This window comes from Uloborus diversus, chromosome 9 (genome assembly GCF_026930045.1).
Source record: "Uloborus diversus isolate 005 chromosome 9, Udiv.v.3.1, whole genome shotgun sequence".
Lineage (NCBI taxonomy): Eukaryota > Metazoa > Arthropoda > Arachnida > Araneae > Uloboridae > Uloborus > Uloborus diversus.
The window spans coordinates 138,103,197-138,124,454 of NC_072739.1; the positions used below are offsets into that span (position 1 = coordinate 138,103,197).

At 35.2% G+C, this 21,258-nt stretch overlaps 1 protein-coding gene across 2 annotated transcripts in view; it reads right to left on the reverse strand.

Moving 5' to 3' along the window:
- The window catches only part of LOC129229792 (uncharacterized), a 116,759-nt gene continuing 95,501 nt past the window's right edge, over positions 1–21,258 (reverse strand). For both annotated transcript variants that reach the window (XM_054864168.1, XM_054864166.1), the window contains 3 exons: positions 20,368–20,629; positions 8,418–8,630; positions 1–521 (listed from right to left, as the gene is read on the reverse strand). In XM_054864168.1, the coding sequence (XP_054720143.1) occupies positions 369–521; positions 8,418–8,630; positions 20,368–20,629 (628 nt within the window). In that variant the 3' untranslated portion in view covers positions 1–368. The remainder of the gene's footprint in view (positions 522–8,417; positions 8,631–20,367; positions 20,630–21,258) is intronic.

Consider the following 21,258-nt stretch of genomic DNA (forward strand, 5'->3'; position numbering starts at 1 on the left):
TTTACATGTAAATATATTTGCTGCCAGGGAGAGCGATTGACCACCCTGACCTCGGTAAGTGACGGGCCTGGCTGTACTCAAGAGTTTCTTCTATTTTTACCAATACAACAAAACTCTATCAAACAATGAGTGGGGCAGTTAAAAATAGCAGAATTGCAACTCGAGTTACCCAGAATGAGTGAATGACTGTACTAGTGTTTGGTATCGTGAAATACTGTGTTACCTTTGGCTTATTTTCTTCAATATCGCGACTTGAAAAACAAAGAGTGAATGAGGTATCTCTAAACCTGACTTTTGTATAATACGTAACATTCGAGGGATTCCGCAATGTAACAGTAGGTAAATCTTGTCAGCAATCCCTGGGATTTCTACGTTTCCTTTTGCAGCTCTTGTTCTTCTTTGGATTTAGCAATGGCTGCTTTGCACTCCTTGCATGTCTGTGCAAGTCCTTGGTGTTCCAGTTTGGATTTCTGAATTTCGTTCAAAGTGCGTTTGCTTTCTGCATTGATCCTTTCAGCTTCCTGGAATGAAAAAATAGCCTCATGTTAGTGATGTGAAATACGGGCAAGTTATTAAGTTTTGTTCGTATTTAGCACTTATTCGTGATTAAGAGCCATTGTCTGTAAGCATCAGGCATGTTGTGATTGTTGGAATTTTTAAATTTTTTTATTTTTACATATGTTTTTCCTTATCATGAATGTAATGTAAATCCGAAATTTGAGCTTTGTCTGACTCGCCGTTTTTGAGAAAACAATTTTTTTTTGTTTAGGGGGCGTGGCACATTTTTGCCGGTATTTCAAATTTGCAGATTTTAATGTGCTTGTTGCTTGAAGCGCCCTTATAATGACATGGATTTTTTAATTCTATATTACTATATGGTCTTGTTAGATACCGTTACAGCTGTCAAATCGGTGACACTACGAGGGCGACGCCCTCAAACTCCGTTTAAAAATGACCGAAAATGAATTTTTTCTATGTTCAAGGCCAATTTTCTCAAAGCGCCTTCATGATGACACCAACATTTTTAGATCATTTTCTAGCCACACTTACATACATCAAAAATATGTATAAAAATCGGTGTCACTATAAGGGCGCCAGAAGATATTGGAACTTTTATTCGATAAATTTCACAAAAACACAAATATTTAAAATCTAACTACAACTGTCGCCCTCATAGCAGAGATCTGATACTAAATTTGGTTGATAACCGACATGTTTGTCTAACATTTGCACAAAAAAAAAATCGGTGTCACTCCTGTTATTTTTGGAAATATAATCGTTCGAAGTTAGTACGTTATGGCGTTTTTTAATATTTATTTATTTAATCTTTTCACCCCCAGATAGTTTTTTTGAACATATTTATTTTTAATATTTCATCTTGTTTTTTCGGCCAAACAAATCTATTTATTCCAATTGTTCTTGGCATACATTTGACCTCAACTTGCAAATGGATTTTATACGAAATATGTATAGAGAGAAGCTCTTACAAACATCTTATATAAATGCTTCAAATTTTCAACTAATAAATACCCCTGCATTGCCAAAAGTTCAATTTAATGAAATTGGATGGGCCCTATCTTTACGAGCTCAGTTCAAGTTCACTTCAAAGCAGAAGGAGTATTTATAAGAACAATTTACGATTGGTGAAAATATTGGGAAAAAACAACATCCCTGTCAAGTTGCACACTAGATGAGAGATTCAGTTCGTAAAAAGGGAAAAACTGTTCGTTGTTTCAGAGTATTGTACTATGAAACAAATCCTATCCCTTTTTTTTCGATGGAAGAAACATAAAAACGAATGCATTCTCAATACATCAAATGAGAATATTGAAGAAAGCGAACATTCAGAATCTGAAACTGAATTTGAGGATAACGTAGACCAAAACGATGAAAACATTAAGAATCAAATGAAACCAATTTCAGAAAGACTGTCATCTCTTATTGAAAACTGCTAATTTTGTAGCACTAAAGCATGGGAAAACATGGTATCCCAGAAAAATAGTACAAGTTGACCAATTGCAAGTTTAGGTCAAATGCATGTCAAGAACAATTGGAATAAATAAATTTGTTTGGCCGGAAAAACAAGACGAGTATTGGTATAATAGTCTAGATATGTTATGCACAATAGATCCACATGGTACCTATATCAAAACGGGCATTTTCTATTTAAGAAAAAGACTCTCTTGCTGCCCAAAGCTGTTTATGTTATAAGGTACACTTCTTTGTATTAAATTAAAAATAAATATGTTCAAAAAAAATCTGGGTGTGAAAATATTAAACAAATAAATATAAAAAAAAACGCCATAACGTACTAACTTGGAACGATTATATTTCCAAAAATGATAGGAGTGACACCGATTTTTTTTGTGCAAATGTTAGACAAACATGTTGGTTATCAACCTAATGTAGTATCAGATATCTGCTATGAGGGCGACAGTTGTAGTTAGATTCTAAATATTTGTTTTTGTGAAATTTATTGAATAAAAGGCCCAATATCTTCGGGCGCCCTTATAGTGACACCGATTTTGATACATATTTTTGATGTATGTAAGTGTGGCTAGAAAATGATCTAAAAATGTTGGTGTCATCATGAAGGCGCTTTGAGAAAATTGGCCTTGAATATAGAAAAAATTCATTTTCAGTCATTTTTAAACTGAGTTTGTGGGCGTCGCCCTCGTAGTGTCACCGATTTGACAGCTGTAACGGTATCTAACAAGACCATATAGCAATATGGAATTGAAAAATCCATGTCATTATAAGGGCGCTTCAAGCAACAAGCACATTAAAATCTGCAAATTTGAAAAACCGGCAAAAATGTGCCACGCCCCTTAAAAAAAATTGTTTTCTCAAAAACGGTGAGTCAGACAAAGCTCAAATTTCGGATTTACATTACATTTATGATAAGGAACAACATATGTGAAAATAAAAATAATTAAAAATGTCAACAATCACAAATGCTTTAAACTGCCCGACTCTTACAGACAATGGCTCTTAAATGTCATCCAAAACAGTGGTGTCCAACCCGTCAGTCTCATGCAACGTGGATACAAGGTGTGGGGGCGGCGATGGCCCCCTCCTTGAGCCGAGGTGCAGGAACTCTTCCTGGGCATGTTTCCAACACTGAAGTTCAAAAAATGTAATTTTAGACGATCTTCAATACTAGAGATGCACCAATTAATCGGCTACTTTGCCGATTATTTATAATCGGCCAAATTTTTTCGATTAATCGGCGGAAAAAATATTTTTCAACAAGAAACAATGATGAATACATTTATGAACAATAAATAATGTAATTTGCCTGCAAACATTGTTTTAGAGCTGCAGTATGAAAGTGTACCGAGTAAAATCAAATTGTTTAGAAAGTGCGTAAAGCTGAATGAAGTATTAAAGAATAATTCTCACAGCTGAAATTCTCATGACACTACAAAGAATAATTAAATTACAAGACATTTATATTTATTATTTATCCCCCCATCTCCTACACTTTTCATATCACCTGCCTTGCAGCTACTTTTTATTTTTATGTTATTAATCTTATTTCTATTCATATGTTGAAAGTGTTCCTGGTAACTATACATATGATTACATCATACAACTTACTATTTACGTTATTAATTTTTGATTGAACAAAAAAGAAAAATTAGTGTTATTTGATGTAAAAAAAAGTGTACACACATATTTTACTTTTTTAATTTTTTATTACAAACAGATGGTTGAAGTAATGTTATTTTTTTAATTTATTTTTTATTTTGAATAAATATGCACCTATATACAATATTACATCATGTTTCATAAGTCAATACTTTTCCCCTTTAGAATAGTGCTTTTAGATAACCTTATATATATTTTTTTAACAATGAATACAAACCTTGGATTCAATGGCTACTTATAATTTAAAAATAAAATTTGAATTAAAAAATTATCCTAAATTTGCCTGCTGACCACAGGCTTCCCCTAATATTTTTAAATTTCCATGTCTAGTTAACATTATGTGATTTTATTTACATTTATATAAAAGTTGACTGAAAGAAATTGAATGAACTTTTGAAATTATTATTGAAAAATTAGGAAAGAGGAGAAAAATCATCTCTTAGAAATAAACTGTAAACTATATTTTCCAAGTCAAAGAAAAAAAGTGAATTGGTTGCATTAAAAATATTCATTGTAATCATTAATCGACCAGGGCCGATTATCAACAGCCGATTAATCAGTAATCGGCCAATTTGCTTATCGGTGCATCCCTAGATCAATACTTTTAGAACAAGAGGGTTTTCCTTTGGAATATTTTCGGAATTGTTGCCTTGAAAACGGAATTGAAGCAACTCTCTTAACACTTTAGTGATAGGGATCGGAATTTTGTACAGAAAGTTTCAAAAACTCAATTGTAGACGATCTTAAATGATATTTGATGATATAAGGAAGATCTCCTTTGGAAGGGTTTTGAAATTGAAATCCAAAAAGGGTAATTACAGGACACCTCTGCTGACGTTAATATAAAGGATGGGGTAGGGTTCAGTACATTCCTCCCCCAACCGTGAGGGGCCCCCTCTTCGCGGATCTCCCGGACGGTAAAAGAAGAGGTGAGGTATTGTGGAGAAAAAGTACACTCCTCCGGAATTATTTAGAAAAGGAAGTTTAAAAAAAAAAAAGAGGGGCGGAGGTTTGGGAATTTTTAAATTAATTTTATAATTTAATCGCCCTTCCTTGAACACTTTCTGGATCCGCCCTTGGCCACGTGTAGCCCTCGAAGCTGACACAGAGCCGCAGGGCCGTCGACAGGATTTATGGGCCCCTATGCAACTTTCTTCAGGACCCCTAACTTTTGACTTTAACCTTTAGCCTCCTCTTTCTAGGCTCCATTTTCATATAAATATCCAAAAAAAAAAATTGTTAGTTAATCTAATAAAAAGGTGTTTTTTCTCAGTTAAAATTGATTTGCGATTTCAGGTATGGGAAACCCTTTTTGGAGCTCGAACAACTTTTTGTCAATAGCAAAACCGACCATTTTATACTTGTTTTTCCCTCACGACGTGTTTTTTCCTCCACGTGTGTGTGCTTAATGAAAAAAATAAACAATTCTGCTGTGCTGTCTTTTTTTTACCTTGGAGGAGGAGGAGGGACATCAGGAGAGTGATGTAGAGAACTCTTTTGGGTTGAGAGTAGAATATCTCCAATTTCAGGGCGTCCGGGGGTTTCTCTCCCGGGAAAGTTTTTGAAATATACATTTAAAAAATCTGCATTTTGATGCCTTATACGGGATAATAGAAACTACAAAAACATCAGAGGAAGAAAAAAATTAAACTTCATACTCTTTTGCAAACTAAGACAATACAAAATACAAATTGCTCTTGGTTCGACAAATCGTTGATATTAATCGACAGAGAGAAAGAGTGAGGGAGGAGAACGATGACACATTGTCACTTGCTCACATCGACTCTCGGTATATAATTAGTTTTTGATCATCTCTTCAACTCATCAACAAACACAACACTGAATTTACTGAAAAATGATCAAGATTTTAAAATGCTTTAAAAGAAATGGTGGGATTATTTAGAAATTAGGTAATGAGAAAATAACATTCTAACCATTCGGACAATTCCTACTTTGTGCACATGTTAGGAAATAAAGTTGAAGCACTTTTCCAGCAGTTTCAGAAACTTTTTAAATTATTTTCAAGGCCTCTAGAACAATTAGTTTTTCAAAGCACTTCATTTGTACTTCCCAATCTCTGATATTTTAATGATTGTATAGTTTTATATTCTAACTTAGTGAGAAACCCCTATTATTCTGCACTACTTGTATTTTTTAATAACAAGTAGTGTAGAAAATGAATAGGAATAGAGGTAGTGTAATAAATTTTTCTCAAGCTAAAGAGATTGACAGTATGCCGTAGAAGTAATAAAAAAGCAAGCAATAACAAAAGAACTTTAAAAATACGGAATTCACGTTTAAAAATAAATAGCAAATGTGAACATGCTAGTCACGAAAATATATCTCAAGCAAGCAATGTGTAACAGGAACGTCATAACCTTTTTTTTTTACATTTTTAATGCAGAATGTAGCAAGGAGATGAATTTGGCACATTTTGGCATCCCCTCCCTCCTCCTCGCATTTGAAATGTCCCTAGTTGGCAAGATCTCAATGTTTTCAACCACGTGAAAATGAAATTAATATTTTAAAGTATTTTTCCTTACTTTAGGATCGAATCATGCAATATTTTCGAGAGTTGGGGGCCCCAAAGAAGCGGGGGACCTAAGCTACTTTAGCTTGTTTAGCTTATAGGTAAATCCAGCACTGATTTTAATTAATGGTGACATAACTGTGCTCCTTTTAGACATGTAAGGGCGTTCTATACACTTTGATGAAGAATGCTCTTTCAAAAGCCCCCCCCCCCACGTTTTTGCTCTAGAAACAACACCAGAAATAGTTTCAATTTGTATCACTGTACCCAAAAGTCAAACCAACTCATATTTTAAAATCTTTTCATCAAACTGCGTCTCTTGCCTCGTTTTGAGTTTCGAACGCTAAAAATGCAAGCGCTTTTTTAAGTATTCCCCCCCCCCCCTTGTCCATTTTAGTTAAGTTCTGTTTATCTTCTCAAAAGAAGCTATTTCTTTTTGCTTTGAATTCACACAAAAATAGATAAATTACCCAAAAAAAATAATAATTCTTTTTGGGTAATGGCGTCGATAGGGGGACTCACTTCGAACATGATCACTTTCACTGAACAGGATAATGACTTCCTTCAAACTGAAAAGTTTTCAAAAAAAAAAAGGGGGGGGAGTTGTGTTTATCTTTTTCACGGGCCCCTGTGCAATGCATAGGCTAATCCCCCCCCCTCTCGACGACCCTGCAGAGCCGACGACAGAGAGGCCGTGTCAGCCTAGTCGGAAGCTATTGGCCCGACTCAAAATTGCAGTTAGTTTAATAAATTGTGTGGGGGAGGTAGGTAGGATGGCCAGTCTGACAAGTGGCCCTGATCTGGTCCGTTGTTTTGTTCAATGTTAAATCGAAAGCCACGATTCGTCACAATGTCTCAAATTCTAAACTAAATATTCAGACAATGGTTTCCGGAAAACATGTACTTAATAAAATAAGCATCAAGTTACGATAACAACAACTCTATTCAGAAATATTTTAAAATCTTATTTGTTCCAGGTCCGCGAGAGTCATTTAAAATGAGGTGCAGCCTTGAAAAAAAAAAGCTCAGGCCCCGCTAATCTAAGATTTTTTTCTCATATTTTACTGCATTTTTTAAAGAACTAAACTACCTAAGTCCAGAAAAGTCATCCTAATGTGGCTGAGTTTGAAACTGAATCGTGAATGCGTGTGCAACAGGTTTCTGCCAGGGTGCGGCCGAGTCTTCGAGACTCTATCGCATTAATTTAACCGATATGGTCGGACACATTAAATGATTTGAGTGGGAAATCATAGAGCACCTTTTAGAACGGGCTAATGCTTAAAATCTGGCCTAGTTAGATTTGTTTTGTTGTAAAGAATCAATCTTTTTAGGAGACACTTCGTAGAAGAAGCACAGGGGCCAATGTGAAAATCCATTGCGCCGCTACACATTTAAATTTCTGTCAGTTTTCACCAGAAACAGTTTGACCACGTCAAGTTGACAGAACTACACTAAAAGTCGCGAATGAACAGTTGTGTCAAAATTGTGTGACACGTCTTCGCGAAGCTTTTCTGGTGATATCAATCTCTTTAATAGAGTACTTCTGGGGAAACAACACTTGCTCCACAAGTAGTTCACCCGCAAAGGGCAAGGTCATTCATCCTCAAAAACATTGATGTTCTTCTAAAAGCATTTATTTCCTTGCGAATTCTCCTAACATTAGCTATTTCAATTGCCAATATCGAGAGAAGTTTCTAAAAATCAAAATTAATCAAAAACTACCACAGGAACTTTGTGTCATCTATCGAGGGACCAGCCTCGAAGTTCCTATTCGAAATCAATACCTCTGAAGATGCTGGATCAAGTGCTGATCGGTTTCTGATTTGGGGAATAAAAAAACAAACCAGTTAAACCACGTGTAGTGGTATAGGTATGGAGCATGCATAGAGCTACCATTTAACTAGAGCGTGTGCTAGGGTTATATTTTGGCTCTATACATGAAAACAGTTTTGACCACTACTGCTTGGCGAGCGCTAACTTACTCATACTTAAATTCCCCATGATGTGGCGAGAATGGTGCCAAATTTGGCCCCTCTTATTTGTCAACTACTTTCTTATGTTGACTGCCAGTTTCTGCCTTGCTGGTGAATAAAGAAGAACGCGCTGTAGTTCTGTAATAGCTCTATGGTATGGAATGTAGAGTTAAGTAAAGTTGCGGAACTCTGAAAATCAAATGTGACTGTTTTCTTTTATTAAAATTAAAAAAAAAAAACAAAAGATTTGAAAACCAACTCACTTTCAGGATAACTGTTACTTGCAGGAGGATATCACCGACCTCGGATTTGGCCTTTTCGTTTTTCTCATTGGTCGTCTCCACGCGATTGGTCAGATGACCGAGTCTCTCTTCTAATTGGTTGAGCGTGTCCTTCGTCGATTCTACTCGAGAAGACAGATCCTCCAATGTTACTGTTTCTGCATCGATGTGTTGTTCCTCTTCTCCGTCTTTGCCCTGGAAATAAAATTAAGATAAGGGGCTGGCAAATGATGTTGCAGTCTTTTCCAACATATTTTGACTCGCCGCTCCCCCCTGTCACAATTTCCCACCCCCTACCCCTTAAAGCGTGACATAATTTGTGAACGACCCCTAAACCAATACCATGTAAGTGTTTAATGGGAATGGGGTCGTTTCCGAAATTTCAAAAATATATTTTTTTTCTCAAAGAGCATGCTTTAAAAACATAAGATCTGACCATTTTTAAAATAATTTGACAAAGTTTAATATTTTTAAAAATTTATTTTTATTGGTGCACACAGATGCAATTTTATTTTTTACGCTTCTGCCCATGACATCAAAAGCGATAAAATGCCATTCACTGATGCCATTAGCACAGAGCGCAATATTTAATTCGCTTCTTTACTCACATGTACTGGCAACAATATGCTTGATAGCAAGCGTGGCGTGCAATATTTAATTTGCTTCTGAATTATCATAACATGGAAACGCGGTAGACAGCAAGCGTCAGCATACAGCGCTCTAGTTGATTACGCGCCAAAGTACATCACTTGTGACGTCATAAAGAAACCGCAGTGTTTGAAAAAATCCTACATTTTAAAAAAAATGATTAAAAATTAAACATTTTGGAAATAAAAGATTTTTCTCGCTTAATGTTTTTTTTTTTTTTTCCAACTTCAGTGACTAAAAGTAATTTTAGTGACTTTTGACTTATGGAAACCACCCCATTATCGCTGTTGCTAACTAACGACTCTCATAGTTCAAAGATATTTTACTAGAAAAATATGGCAACCCTACTGCTTGTCGCCGGTCGAAAATACGCACTCACAGTTATTTTTTTTTTTTTTTTCTGGCAATACTACACTTTTTTACTATACTACTCGACTTATAACTTAAAAAAAGTCATTGAATAAGAATACTAGGTTTTACTTAAACTATAAAAATAATTGCCAAATAAATAAAAGCAATTGAACATGATTGGAATTCCTTTAGGGGGTGGGGGGGGGAGGTTCATAAAAGAGGTGTCTTTTTTTTTTTTTTTTTTTCCAACATTTTTGACGCCTCTTTCATTTATCACATTTCACCTCTATCACATGTCACGCTCCTTTTCATTAACATATTCTTTGAAAAATGTACGATCTCCCACTCGTTATCTCCTCCCTGATCTTGTCACAAACTCAATTTCATGAACGCCCCTCCCCCTCAAAGCTTGACACCATTTGTAGGCAGTCCCTAAAATGTGAAATAATCCTCCAAATAAAAATGAATTGTGTCTCGTAAAGACACACGACAGGAATGAAACTTTTTCTTTCCTTTTTTTTTCTGAACTGTCAACTGTTTCGAACTTCTCTCTCGCCACGCTCTTGTTCTTTCTGCGTCTGACTTATATTCACAACAAAAATTTTGAAAAAAAAAATAGAACCGACTTCAAAATTGCTCTAAAAAGTGAAAAATAATTTTATTCTTTAAACACCATCGATAATACTTTTAAACATAATTTTTGAAGTTGGCGCAAAAACGATCGATAAAATCATTCACAGCCATAACTCAACTACAAGTATAAATTTAACCAGGTACAGTTTCTTCACTACCACATGCATTACGCATTGATGACAGCATATTTTAGAAACGATATAAATGTTTCGTTCCTAACTTTGGATGATTTTTTGATAAAAATATGAACGAAGCATGGTTACAATGGATTTTACTTTTTGTTTTTGCGCCAACTTCAAAAATCATGTTTAAAAGTATTATCAATGGTGTTTAAAGAATAAAATTATTTTTCACTTTTTAGAGCAATTTTGAAGTCGGTTCTATTTTTTTTTTTTTTTTTTCAAAATTTTTTTATTTCATTCTTTTTTGTGTAAATGTAGATATTTCAGTAAAAGTAAGAAGTTACCTAGTAAGAAATAAGACTCTATATCACTGTATTGCTTTAGAAAAGCCTTTATTCAAAGTTATCATTACAATTACTATTAATGTTACAGTTATATGGCACCAAACCTTTATAACAATGAGTTTCATACTGTCGCGTAGATGAAGATAGCGAAGACAATGTGAAAGCCAAATGAAGCGAATACTCGTTAGTCTCAACTCGAGATCTTTATTCAGAACCACGAATGAACGTTACATATAACTTGAAAAAGTGCTGGAACTTTCCAGACTTGAAAAGATACAGAAATTAATAGAACATTCGAGAAAATACGGGAAACAGTAGAAACGAAATTTTAGTAAAATTCACTTTGTCCTAGTCGGGAGTTGAACCCGGGTTGTTCGTGTGAGAGACGAGAATTCTACCACTGAGCCACCATTATCCACGGATGAAATGTGCGAACTTCGCTAGTATCATTTTAATCATTTAATAGGGAAATTTACTGTTTTTTGCCCATAACTTTTTTTTTAAAGAACAAATATGGTCAAACAAAGTAATGGGACCTAAGTTGAGCCATCCTCTATCCATTAAAAAAAGAATCATCAAAATCGGTTCACTAGGTGAGACGCTATGAGTGGACAAACAAAAAAAAAAAAATTAATTTGAATTTTGACTTTTGAAATTCAAATTATGTTTTTCGCAATCACGAGTGTGTGTGTGTGTGTATGTAGGCGTGTGTGTTTGTGCCTGTGTGCAGGTATGAGTGTGTGGGCAGTTGTGTGTATGTGTGTTTGTGGTGGTGGGGGGAATGTGTATGTGTGTGTAGGCATGAGTGTGTGGGTAGTTGTGTGTAGGTGTCTGTATGTATGCGTGTGTGTGTATGTGTTTGTGTGTAGGTGTATGTATGTGTTTGTGTATGTGTGTAGGTGTATGAATGTGTTTATGTATGTGTGTAGGTGTATGTATGCATTTGTGTATGCGTGTGTATGTGTTTGTTTGCACGTGCGTGTATGTATGCGTGTAAGTGTAGGATATTGACGCAACCTGGAGACGACTTTCGCTATAGGAGCAGCATCGTGAGGCAGCCGGTCCACGGTGATGGTGCGGCGGGTGGCGGTGGGAAAATAAAATGATAGGACATCAAAACAGTCAAATGAAAGCAATAAGCAATCGTGATTGCTCAAAAAAACATACATACGGTATGAACTGATAACCGCCTCCTTTTTGAAGTCGGTTAAAAATTGTATATTTTTATAAAGAAAATAGATGATAAACAACGAGAATACTAAACAATACTCGAAATCCGCTTTTTTAATTGTTTTCAAACACAATGAAAAATAATTGTATTCGCAACTCCAACGAACTATAGGGGGCACTGAAGTCACTGTCTAATGGCGGAATTGAAAACTAAAAAAAAAAGCACATGGTAACGAAGAAAATGCTAAAAGTGTTGTGATTTTTGTTCGTACGTATGATTTTTTCGCTTTATTCTTTTTAAATTAATTTTCAAAGTCTTGTGGATATTCTGGCCCACGTAGAAAGAAATGAGAATTCAAGAAGCATTACTAAACGTCAAAGATTAATACAAACTACGTAGTTCGTAGTTCTAAGCAGCTATTTCCACGATGTTGAATTCGATATTTATCAATTCTTGATAAAACTAAATAATAATTGTAGCCTGACAAGAATAACAATTAATGCTAAAAAATTCAATGTGACATTACAAATTGTTATCGAAAGAAGATGATACTTTTTTGCCTTGCTTGGCTAGCGCTTATTTTTTTTCCATTTGTAGCTGAGTTATTTCTCTCGAATTCCCGAATCGGTTCATTTAAAAATTTTCTGTTTCGATTTTTCTAATTTCTGAGTTACGATTTAATTGTGTCATGTTATGCAAATCATCAACAAAATTCTCACGGATATATGGTGGTAGTTTTCTTTTCAGTTGATTGACCATTATTTCCTTTCACTTATCGAATTCTGTAATCTTACTACCATTTTATTCCACTCATGATAAAAATTAAAAATGGTTTAACTAAAAACGCGAAATCTCGCCAAGGCTACTTTGCTCGCACAATACTAAACTATAACCCTAAACAAATTTGGCGAAACCTTTCAGCTGAGAATAAAAGGAATAAAGTAAATTCTTTCTCGGTTATTCATTTTGTTCTACGATAATATATTCAAGAAAATATTTTGCATACTGTCCATTCCAACTAAATGCTGCTGTAAAATATGGTAAGTTTAATTAATTTAAGATTAAAAAAAACCCCATATTCTTACAAATTCATACAAAACAATAAAAAATTTTTACCTTGTATAACGTTATCCAAGTTTGTTAATCCAGAATTTTCGCTTTCACCAATTATTAAGGAAATAATGAAAACTATTATTATTTTGAGAAGCTCGAGAATACTACTAAGGGACGAATTAATTTCTGTAGCTGAAAGCAAACTAAGACACATCGATTGCGTTAATAAATACTCAGATCAAACTGCCTGTGTTTACGTCAACAGACACACGTGGAACGCAACGTGGCAATGTTTAAGTTTCATTTGCAGTTTTGTAAATCACCGCAAGGTAGCGTATTCGAGCGCTGGAGTTCCGAATATAGTGATAATGCTATAAAGTGAATTTTATGAACAAAAGTTCAGGACTGAACTCAAGTAATGTGGATTACGCTTTTAAACTAACGACTTGACTTGAATCAAATAAATCTAAAATCTTGTAAAACCTGCGTTATTCGAAATGTATAAATTTATTAACAAAACTAACATATAGTAATCATTGTTATTTATTTATTTATTTTGGCATCATTTAAAAACTACTCTGTCACAACTCCAACGAACTATAGGGGGCACTGAAGTCACTGTCTAATGGCGGAATTGAAAACTAAAACAAACGCACATGGTAACGAAGAAAATGCTAAAAGTGTTGTGATTTTTGTTTGTACGTATGATTGTTTCGCTTTATTCTTTTTAAATTAATTTTCAAAGTCTTGTTGATATTCTGACCCACGTAGAAAGAAATGAGAATTCAAGAAGCATTACTAAACGTCAAACATTAATGCTAAGTACGTAGTTCGTAGTTCTAAGCAGCCATTTTCACGATGTTGAATTCGATATTTATCAATTCTTGATAAAACTAAATAATAATTGTGGCCTGACAAGAATAACAATTAATGCTAGAAAATTTAATGTGACATTACAAATTATTACCAAAAGAAGATGATACTTCTTTGCTTTGCTTTGGCTAGCGCTTGTTTTCCATTTGTAGCTGAGTTATTTCTCTTGAATTCCCGAATCGGTTAATTTAAAAATTTTCTGTTTCGATTTTTCTAATTTCTGAGTTACGATTTAATTGTGTCATGTTATGCAAATCATCAAAACAAAATTCTCACGGATATATGGTGGTAGTTTTCTTTTCAGTTGATTGACAATTATTTCTTTTTACTTATCGAATTCTGTAATCTTACTACCATTTTATTCCACTCATGATAAAAATTGAAAATGGTTTAACTAAAAACGCGAAATCTCGCCAAGGATACTTTGCTCGCACAATGCCAAAATTATAACCCTAAACAAATTTGGCGATACATTTCAGCTGAGAATAAAAGGAATAAAGTAAATTCTTTCTCGGTTATTCATTTTGTTCTACGATAATATATTCAAGAAAATATTTTGCATACTGTCCATTCCAACTAAATGCTGCTGTAAAATGTAAGTTTAATTAATTTAAGATTAAAAAAACTCCCACATTCTTACAAATTCATACAAAACAATAAAATTTTTTACCTTGTAGAACGTTATCCAAGTTTGTTAATCCAGAATTTTCGCTTTCACGTATTATTAAGGAAATAATGAAAACTAACATTATTTTGAGGAGCTCGAGAATACTACTAAGGGACGAATTAATTTCTGTAGCTGAAAGCAAACTAAGACACATCGATTGCGTTAATAAATACTCAGAACAAACTGCCTGTGTTTACGTCAACAGACACACATGGAACGCAACGTGGCAAAGTTTTAGTTGCATTCGCAGTTTTATAAATCACCGCAAGGTAGCGTATTCGAGCGCTGGAGTTCCGAATTCTATGAAACATGGAAGTTCCAAGCACATTCTATCAGACGCAGAAAAAAAATTCTCTTTATTTTTGTATTACATTTAAAAAAATTTAGCAATGTTTTCACTGCAAAAATCGCGAAAAATCTTTTAGGATTTTTTAATTAATATCTTCGTTAATTAATGTCATCTAAAGATGAGATTAGAAGTATCCTTTCGAACAGGTTTTTTTTCTTTAAATTCAAAATCGGTCCATCCGTTTAGGCGCTAAAGTGCCACAGTCAGATACACAGACACGTCAAAATTATAACCCCCTTCCTTTGTGTGTCGGGAGTTAAAAATTTAAAATTGTAGCTTTTGTAGAGCAAACATGATGACCTTGTTAAACTTTTGTTGTTGTTGTTGTTTGTTTGTTTGTTTTTCTTATGTTTTCACCTATTTTGACAGTAAACAAGTCGCCAACGTCATCGCTTTTCTACACGCTTACCTCAAGTTGTTTTCCTGCATTAACACTGCATCGGCGGAGAAACAGCTTTTACAGAATTTATTTACTAACTCTCGAGTTAACAGGCGAAAGTCTGGTTGGCCAAATTGGTCGGCAAGTTGACAAAAAAACTTAAATGGCGCCAAACATTCTAGTTCTCAGGAAAACCAGACTGTCGACTGTATATTGTCTGACGTTTTACTCCTATTCAGTCGCTCATCGTTTCCCTCTTGAATGCAATTGCTTCCATCAGTCAAAAGTACTACTTTTAGTCTCTGAACTTGATAAAATGAGCGAAAAAAAAATAACATGGAACGAGGAAATCTTTCATTTTCAAAACGCTTAAATTTTTAATAAATTTTTTAAATGTCCGATTTTTCAAACAAGGCGTGGTCTTTATGACGTCACAAGTGATGATTTCAATATTATGGTAGGGGTTGCAAAGGGTTTTCGACAAATCGCATAGGGCTCTGCCTAAGATTACAAGAAATATTGTGAAATCCTGCCGGTATGCCAAAGATGAGAATCTTTTATTTAATGATGATTTCACAACAAATGGATTTAATTATGCCCTTCAAGAGGAAGGTCTGATAAAGTCTCCAGGTCCGGATGGAATCCATGGTCACTTATCCGTTGCTGATGCGCTCGTCAAAAATGGTTGTGATCTTCAGAAGGATAATTATTGTGAGCTTACTCCATCGGAAATCCATTCCTTAACCAGACAGCAATTCTCTCGAAATAGCGCATTCCGCCAGCCCACCACTGGTATATGCAGCCAAGAGCCCTGGTTTGTCGATTTCTTGCAATGGTCCTCCTCCTCTTCAATCGACCATGGCTCGATTCCGTAGTGGACATTTAAAGTGTTTAAGGTTTTTAGATTTTCTCCCCTTGTTCCTGTTCCCTTTCTGAAAGTCTTGCTCATCTTCTTGCTTGTATTGGCGCTTCATGGAGGCGGCTGTGCGATGAGCAGGATCTTATTAAGTAACAACAACACAAGTGATGAACTTTGGCGCGCTGAATGCTTACGCGTGCTGTCTACCGCGTTTCCACGACATGATAATGGGGTCGTTTCTGAAATTTTAAAAATATTTCGTTCTGCAAGAGCATGCTTAAAAACACAGGATTTGACCGTTTTGTAAATAATTTGATAAAATTTCTTTTCTTTTTTTCTTCTTTTTTTCTTTTATTTGATAAAATTTTCTCTCTTTTTCTTTTTTCTTTTTCTTTCTTTTTTTTCTCTTTTCTTTCTTTTTTCTTTTTTCTTTTCTTTTTTTCTTTTCTCTCTTTTTTTCTCTTTCTTTTCTTTTCTTTTTCTCTTTTAACAATTATTTCAATCGATGCGCAGATTGAAATTCATTTTTTACGCTTTTGCACACGACATCACAAGTGATGAAATGCTATTCACTGATGGCATATGCGAACAGCGCAAATTACCATAACCTGGCAACGCTGTTGACAGCAAACTGTAAACATTTAGCGCGCCAAAATTCATCATTTGTGACGTCATAAAGACCACGCCTTATTTCCAAAATCAGACATTTAAAAAAATTAAATAAAAAATAACTGTTGGGTAAATAAAAGTTTTTTTCTGACTCCATAGTTTTTTTTTTTTTTTTTTGCTTATTCTATCGATTTCAATGACTAAAAATAGTACTTTTGACTGAAGGAAACAACTCCATTCAGAAGCAAATTAAATATTGCGCTCTACACTTGCTATCAACCTAACAGGGGTGATTGTGTTCCGGTATTTTACCGAATTTCCGGTATTTTCGGACGTATTCCCGGTGTTTTCATGTCCGAAAATACAGGAATTATGTTTTTTTTTTGTTATGCTTTTATCTCCCTACCTCCGCAATTTTTTAAAAACTATATAATACTCATCAAATATACCTGCAAGAGCCTTAAGATGGACACCTATCCCTTAAGATGGACAAATGTCAAGATAATTTTTTATAACACAAGCTCAAAAATAACTTTGTAACCCATTAAAATTTTAATCAAATGTACACACACTATTTTGACTCTGACTATTGAACTATTTAATACTATGGCATAGGTGCATTTAAGTAATAGGGGCCAAAGATTACCCCCCCCCCCCCCTCCGTTCTCGCTTTGAAACTTTCAGGTATTTTTTGATGAACTCACAATCACCCCTGACCTAATCGTTGCCAGTTCATGTGAGTAAAGAAGTGAATTAAATATTGCGCTCTGCGCTAATGGCATCAGTGAATGGCAGTCAGCGGCGTAGCTACACTTTCTGCCTCCCGGGGCGGTTCCTCAAATTGCCGCTCTTTTTGATGGGAAACAGTTGACACATTATAGAGTCAAAAATATTTTAATAAGATTTTAACAAGCAAGAAAAGAAACTTATTTTTTTCCTTCTTATTTTTCTTGCAGAAGAAAAAAAAAGGAATTCAGAGCCCCACCGAAACATTCCAAAAGTTAAGTCAAAATTTGGAATTTTAAGCAATTTTTAGTAACGCTTATAGAAAAGATGCTTAAAGCTCCCTCCAGATTTTTTTTTCTTTTGTTTTCAAAATTAAAATTAGTTTTATGCATTCTTTGGTGACGTTAGAGGGTCGGGACTTCTCAAGGAAATTTTCCGAAGCTGAAGTGTTAAAAAAAAAAACTATTTTAGGCTATCTTCGGATGCGTGAAGATATTGGGGAAGATTCGAGGGCGCTGTCTGGAAAGCTTTCTAACAAAACACGTAAATGTAGGCTGTATCAAGTGGTGTAAGGGTCTCCTCCTAATTCCAACAAAGACTGGATTTTCCTCCCGAAATATTTTGAAACTTGAAATCTATTTTAGTCTGTCTTTGATGACGTTAAAGAGAATAGGGAACGTTCAGGAGCTCTCTGGAAATTTTTCGATGCCGAAGTTTCAAAAACGCAATTGTAGGCTATCTTTGACGGCATAAGTTTCCGAAAATGTTGGGCAGTCATATGGTTTTTCCGTCTTCCCTTGCAACTTTTTTAAAATGACGTCCTAAAAACGTGACTTCAGCCGTTGTATGACGGACAGCGTTATGAGGGAGAGTTCAGAGGGGGGGGGGGGGGTTCCTACCCGAAATCTTTTTCGAAAAAAAACTGTCACTTATTTTAAGCTCTTCACCACTGAGAAAAAAAGGATTTACGGTCTTCCCTCAGGAATTTTTTTAAAACGAAATTTGAAATCAACTGTGATGACGTTAGGTGATTTCGTGCACATCTGAGGTCTCTAACTTAGAATTTTTCTGAAGTTTAAGTTTCAAAAACCCAACTTTAAGCTATTTTTGGAGACATTGGATGAGATGGGGATTTTGAAGTTCAAATTTGACACTTTATACTATTTTAAATCATTGGAAGGGTCAGGGCTTGATCGCCTTCAGGAATTTTTTAGTATTGAAGTTATAAAAACTCAATAATCAATATTAGGCTAAAAGATGAGATGTAAAGGAATGGGAAAATTCGGTTGCTCTTTCCGAAAAATGTAACATTTATTGAGGGTTTAACAGCGCCATTTTAAACTGTCTTCGGTGGGTCAAAATTATCCGGACCTAAAACACATTTTAAAGCTATCTTTGGCACACTTTAGACAGCGAAAAGACGGCGGGGGTTGAAAACGAGCCTCCCCCCCCCCCAAAACGCTGTTTTAGGCTATGTTTGGCCAAATTAACAAATTAAGGGAGAAGGGATGGTAAGTGGCCCACCTCCGGAAATTTTTAAGTCCTGAAAATGCATTTTAAGATTTGTGACAATAGGAAGAAGCGTAAAGGTCGGGGAAATTTTCCTAATTTAAAGTTTTAGAAACGCAAATTTAGGGGCAATTTAATTTCTCAAAGGGAGATGTAACTCCCTTTTGGATCCGTGATTGAGCGACTTACCTAATGTTGACAAACTCAGAAGTTGCCACCCAGTGTACGAGCAAGACTCACCCACTCACCTTCCTTAGAACCGGTACTGCTTTATTACCAAATTTGGATGATTCTCTTTTTCACTAATAGAGGTCGAAATGTTTAAGGCTTTGCCTAGAGATCATTTTACTAATTAAAAACCTTTACTTAAAGTGAATAACTAAATGTGAAACTCATTGTATGAGGGAATTAGTTGATATAATGCAGTAGTACAAGTAATTATTACAATTGGGAATTTTTTTTTATAAAATGAACTTAAATTTCATTCTGTCTTAGTGAAAATTTTGTAGTCAATGACCAATCAAAGCAATTGTTACAACAGATAATGCTATCCCAAAAAGGAGCAAAAAATCGCTCAACATTTGAGACCTCTCTCTTTTTGCCCTTGTTGTCACTTTGCTTTAAAAAACAGTTTTTTTTTTATAACGAAAGGTTATGAAATTTACTGTTTCCTCCTTAATAGTTAACCTTAACAGCAAAAAAAAAAAACGTTGTCCCTTGACTTTACACTACCCACCTCCCTCAGTCTGTAGCTTCAGACGAAGGAAGAGAAAAAACAAACAATAGTGCTGAGATATCCACAAGAAAAACACATGTTTTGTATTAGAGTAATTTTACTATCATAGTCGTACTAAAACCTTACAATTTGATGACGTTTTCTTCTTTTTTGCCTCCAGTAATAGATCAAAAGCATGATTTCCTTATTGGGAAAACGCGTTAAATTTTTTTGCATCAAAAGTGTGAAATTTCCGCCCCCCCCCCCAAAAAAAAGTGCCGCCCGGGGCGGACCGCCCCCTCCGCCCCTCCCTAGCTACGCCACTGACGGCAGTTCATCACTTGTGATGTCTGCGCAGAAGCGTAAAAAATAAAATGGAATCCGCCCACCGATTAAAGTAATTGTTAAAAAAAATTAAATGCCAATTTTTTTAATCAATCGTCAAACCCTATGTTTTTAAGCTTGCTCTTTCAGGAAAAGATAGTTTTAAAATTTCGGAAACGACCCCATTGTTTGCAAGGATTTGGTATTATGAGAAAAATCTAGGTAGCAATTGAAAGAGAATACTAGAACGAGGGGTTTTCAGATGCATCAATTATTTGTTTTCGTCTCCCCATTATCACGATACAAGGACTTAAAAAGTCTGGCGAAATTTAATAAAACCTCGTCTAATTTAACGAGTTTCGGTGAGAAGTGGAAAACATATTTTCACTCCCTTTGCAGAAGTAGTGTAGCACCTTCTGGTCCTCTCCAAGTCTTTAAATTTGGCGAATTTTCCTTAAGTTTCGGCAGATCTTGATAACGGGGAGCCGAGGGCAAATAATTTAAGCATCAAAAAGAAAGTTTGGCTGTGCTTTTCGATTGCTACCTATCTACTTTTTTATTTTCATTATTACAAAATTCGTGTCAGAAGAATTATCTTACTTCCGGTGAGAGAGGCCTCTTTGGTCCAGGTATCCTCCCAGCTTTGAGTTTCATCTCCAACTCTCTGGCAAGGGCGGCATGTTGGCCCAAGAGGTTGCCGCCCATCCGGGGCAGGCCACACCTCATTTTAAGAATTCCTCCGTTTTCAAGGGGCGTGGCGTGCTCTTGAGGTAGGTCGAAGGCAGAGTTACTGCGTTGACCTGGGGTGGGGTCTCGCTCTCGGTCCACTTCTTCCATAGATAGACTTAGCCATTTGTTTTCACTGGAAAAAAAGATACAGCGAAATCCCATTACAACGAATACCAATACAATGCAAAAGAAATTGTCAAAGAAAAAAAAAGAAATGAAGTGTTATCCATCATAGCTGCAGTACCAAAGCGTTTAAAACTAAATAATAAAACAACAACGTTCAAATATCCAATTTAAAAAAAACAATAAGATGAGATTTATTATCTGAAATAAATAAAAATCAATAAAATTCGCAATTCAAGAGCTGGAATACGCCACCTTGCTGTGACTTAAGAAATTAACCAAAGAGGCAAAACCTTTCAGTTTTGCGCCGACAAGGCAGATGTCTTATTGGGCAAATGTAAGTGGGTGTGTCTTTGATTTACCTCTTTCGTCAGCCATTGGCCAGGGACTGCAGCGTTTAATATAGTTTATTAAAATTGCGAATACACAATATTTATTCATACGAACAAAGCAGACGATGAAATTTCACAGAATAAATTTCCTCAGCCATATCGGCCCGTAGGAATGGATCCCGTGGTCCAGGGGTGTTTGGGTTCCGAAAATTTTGGGTTGCTGTTTCTAAAAATTTTGGGCTGACAAAAACATTCAAAAACTAAAAATTAAAAAAAAAAAAAAAAAAAAAAAACAACTTTTTTTTTT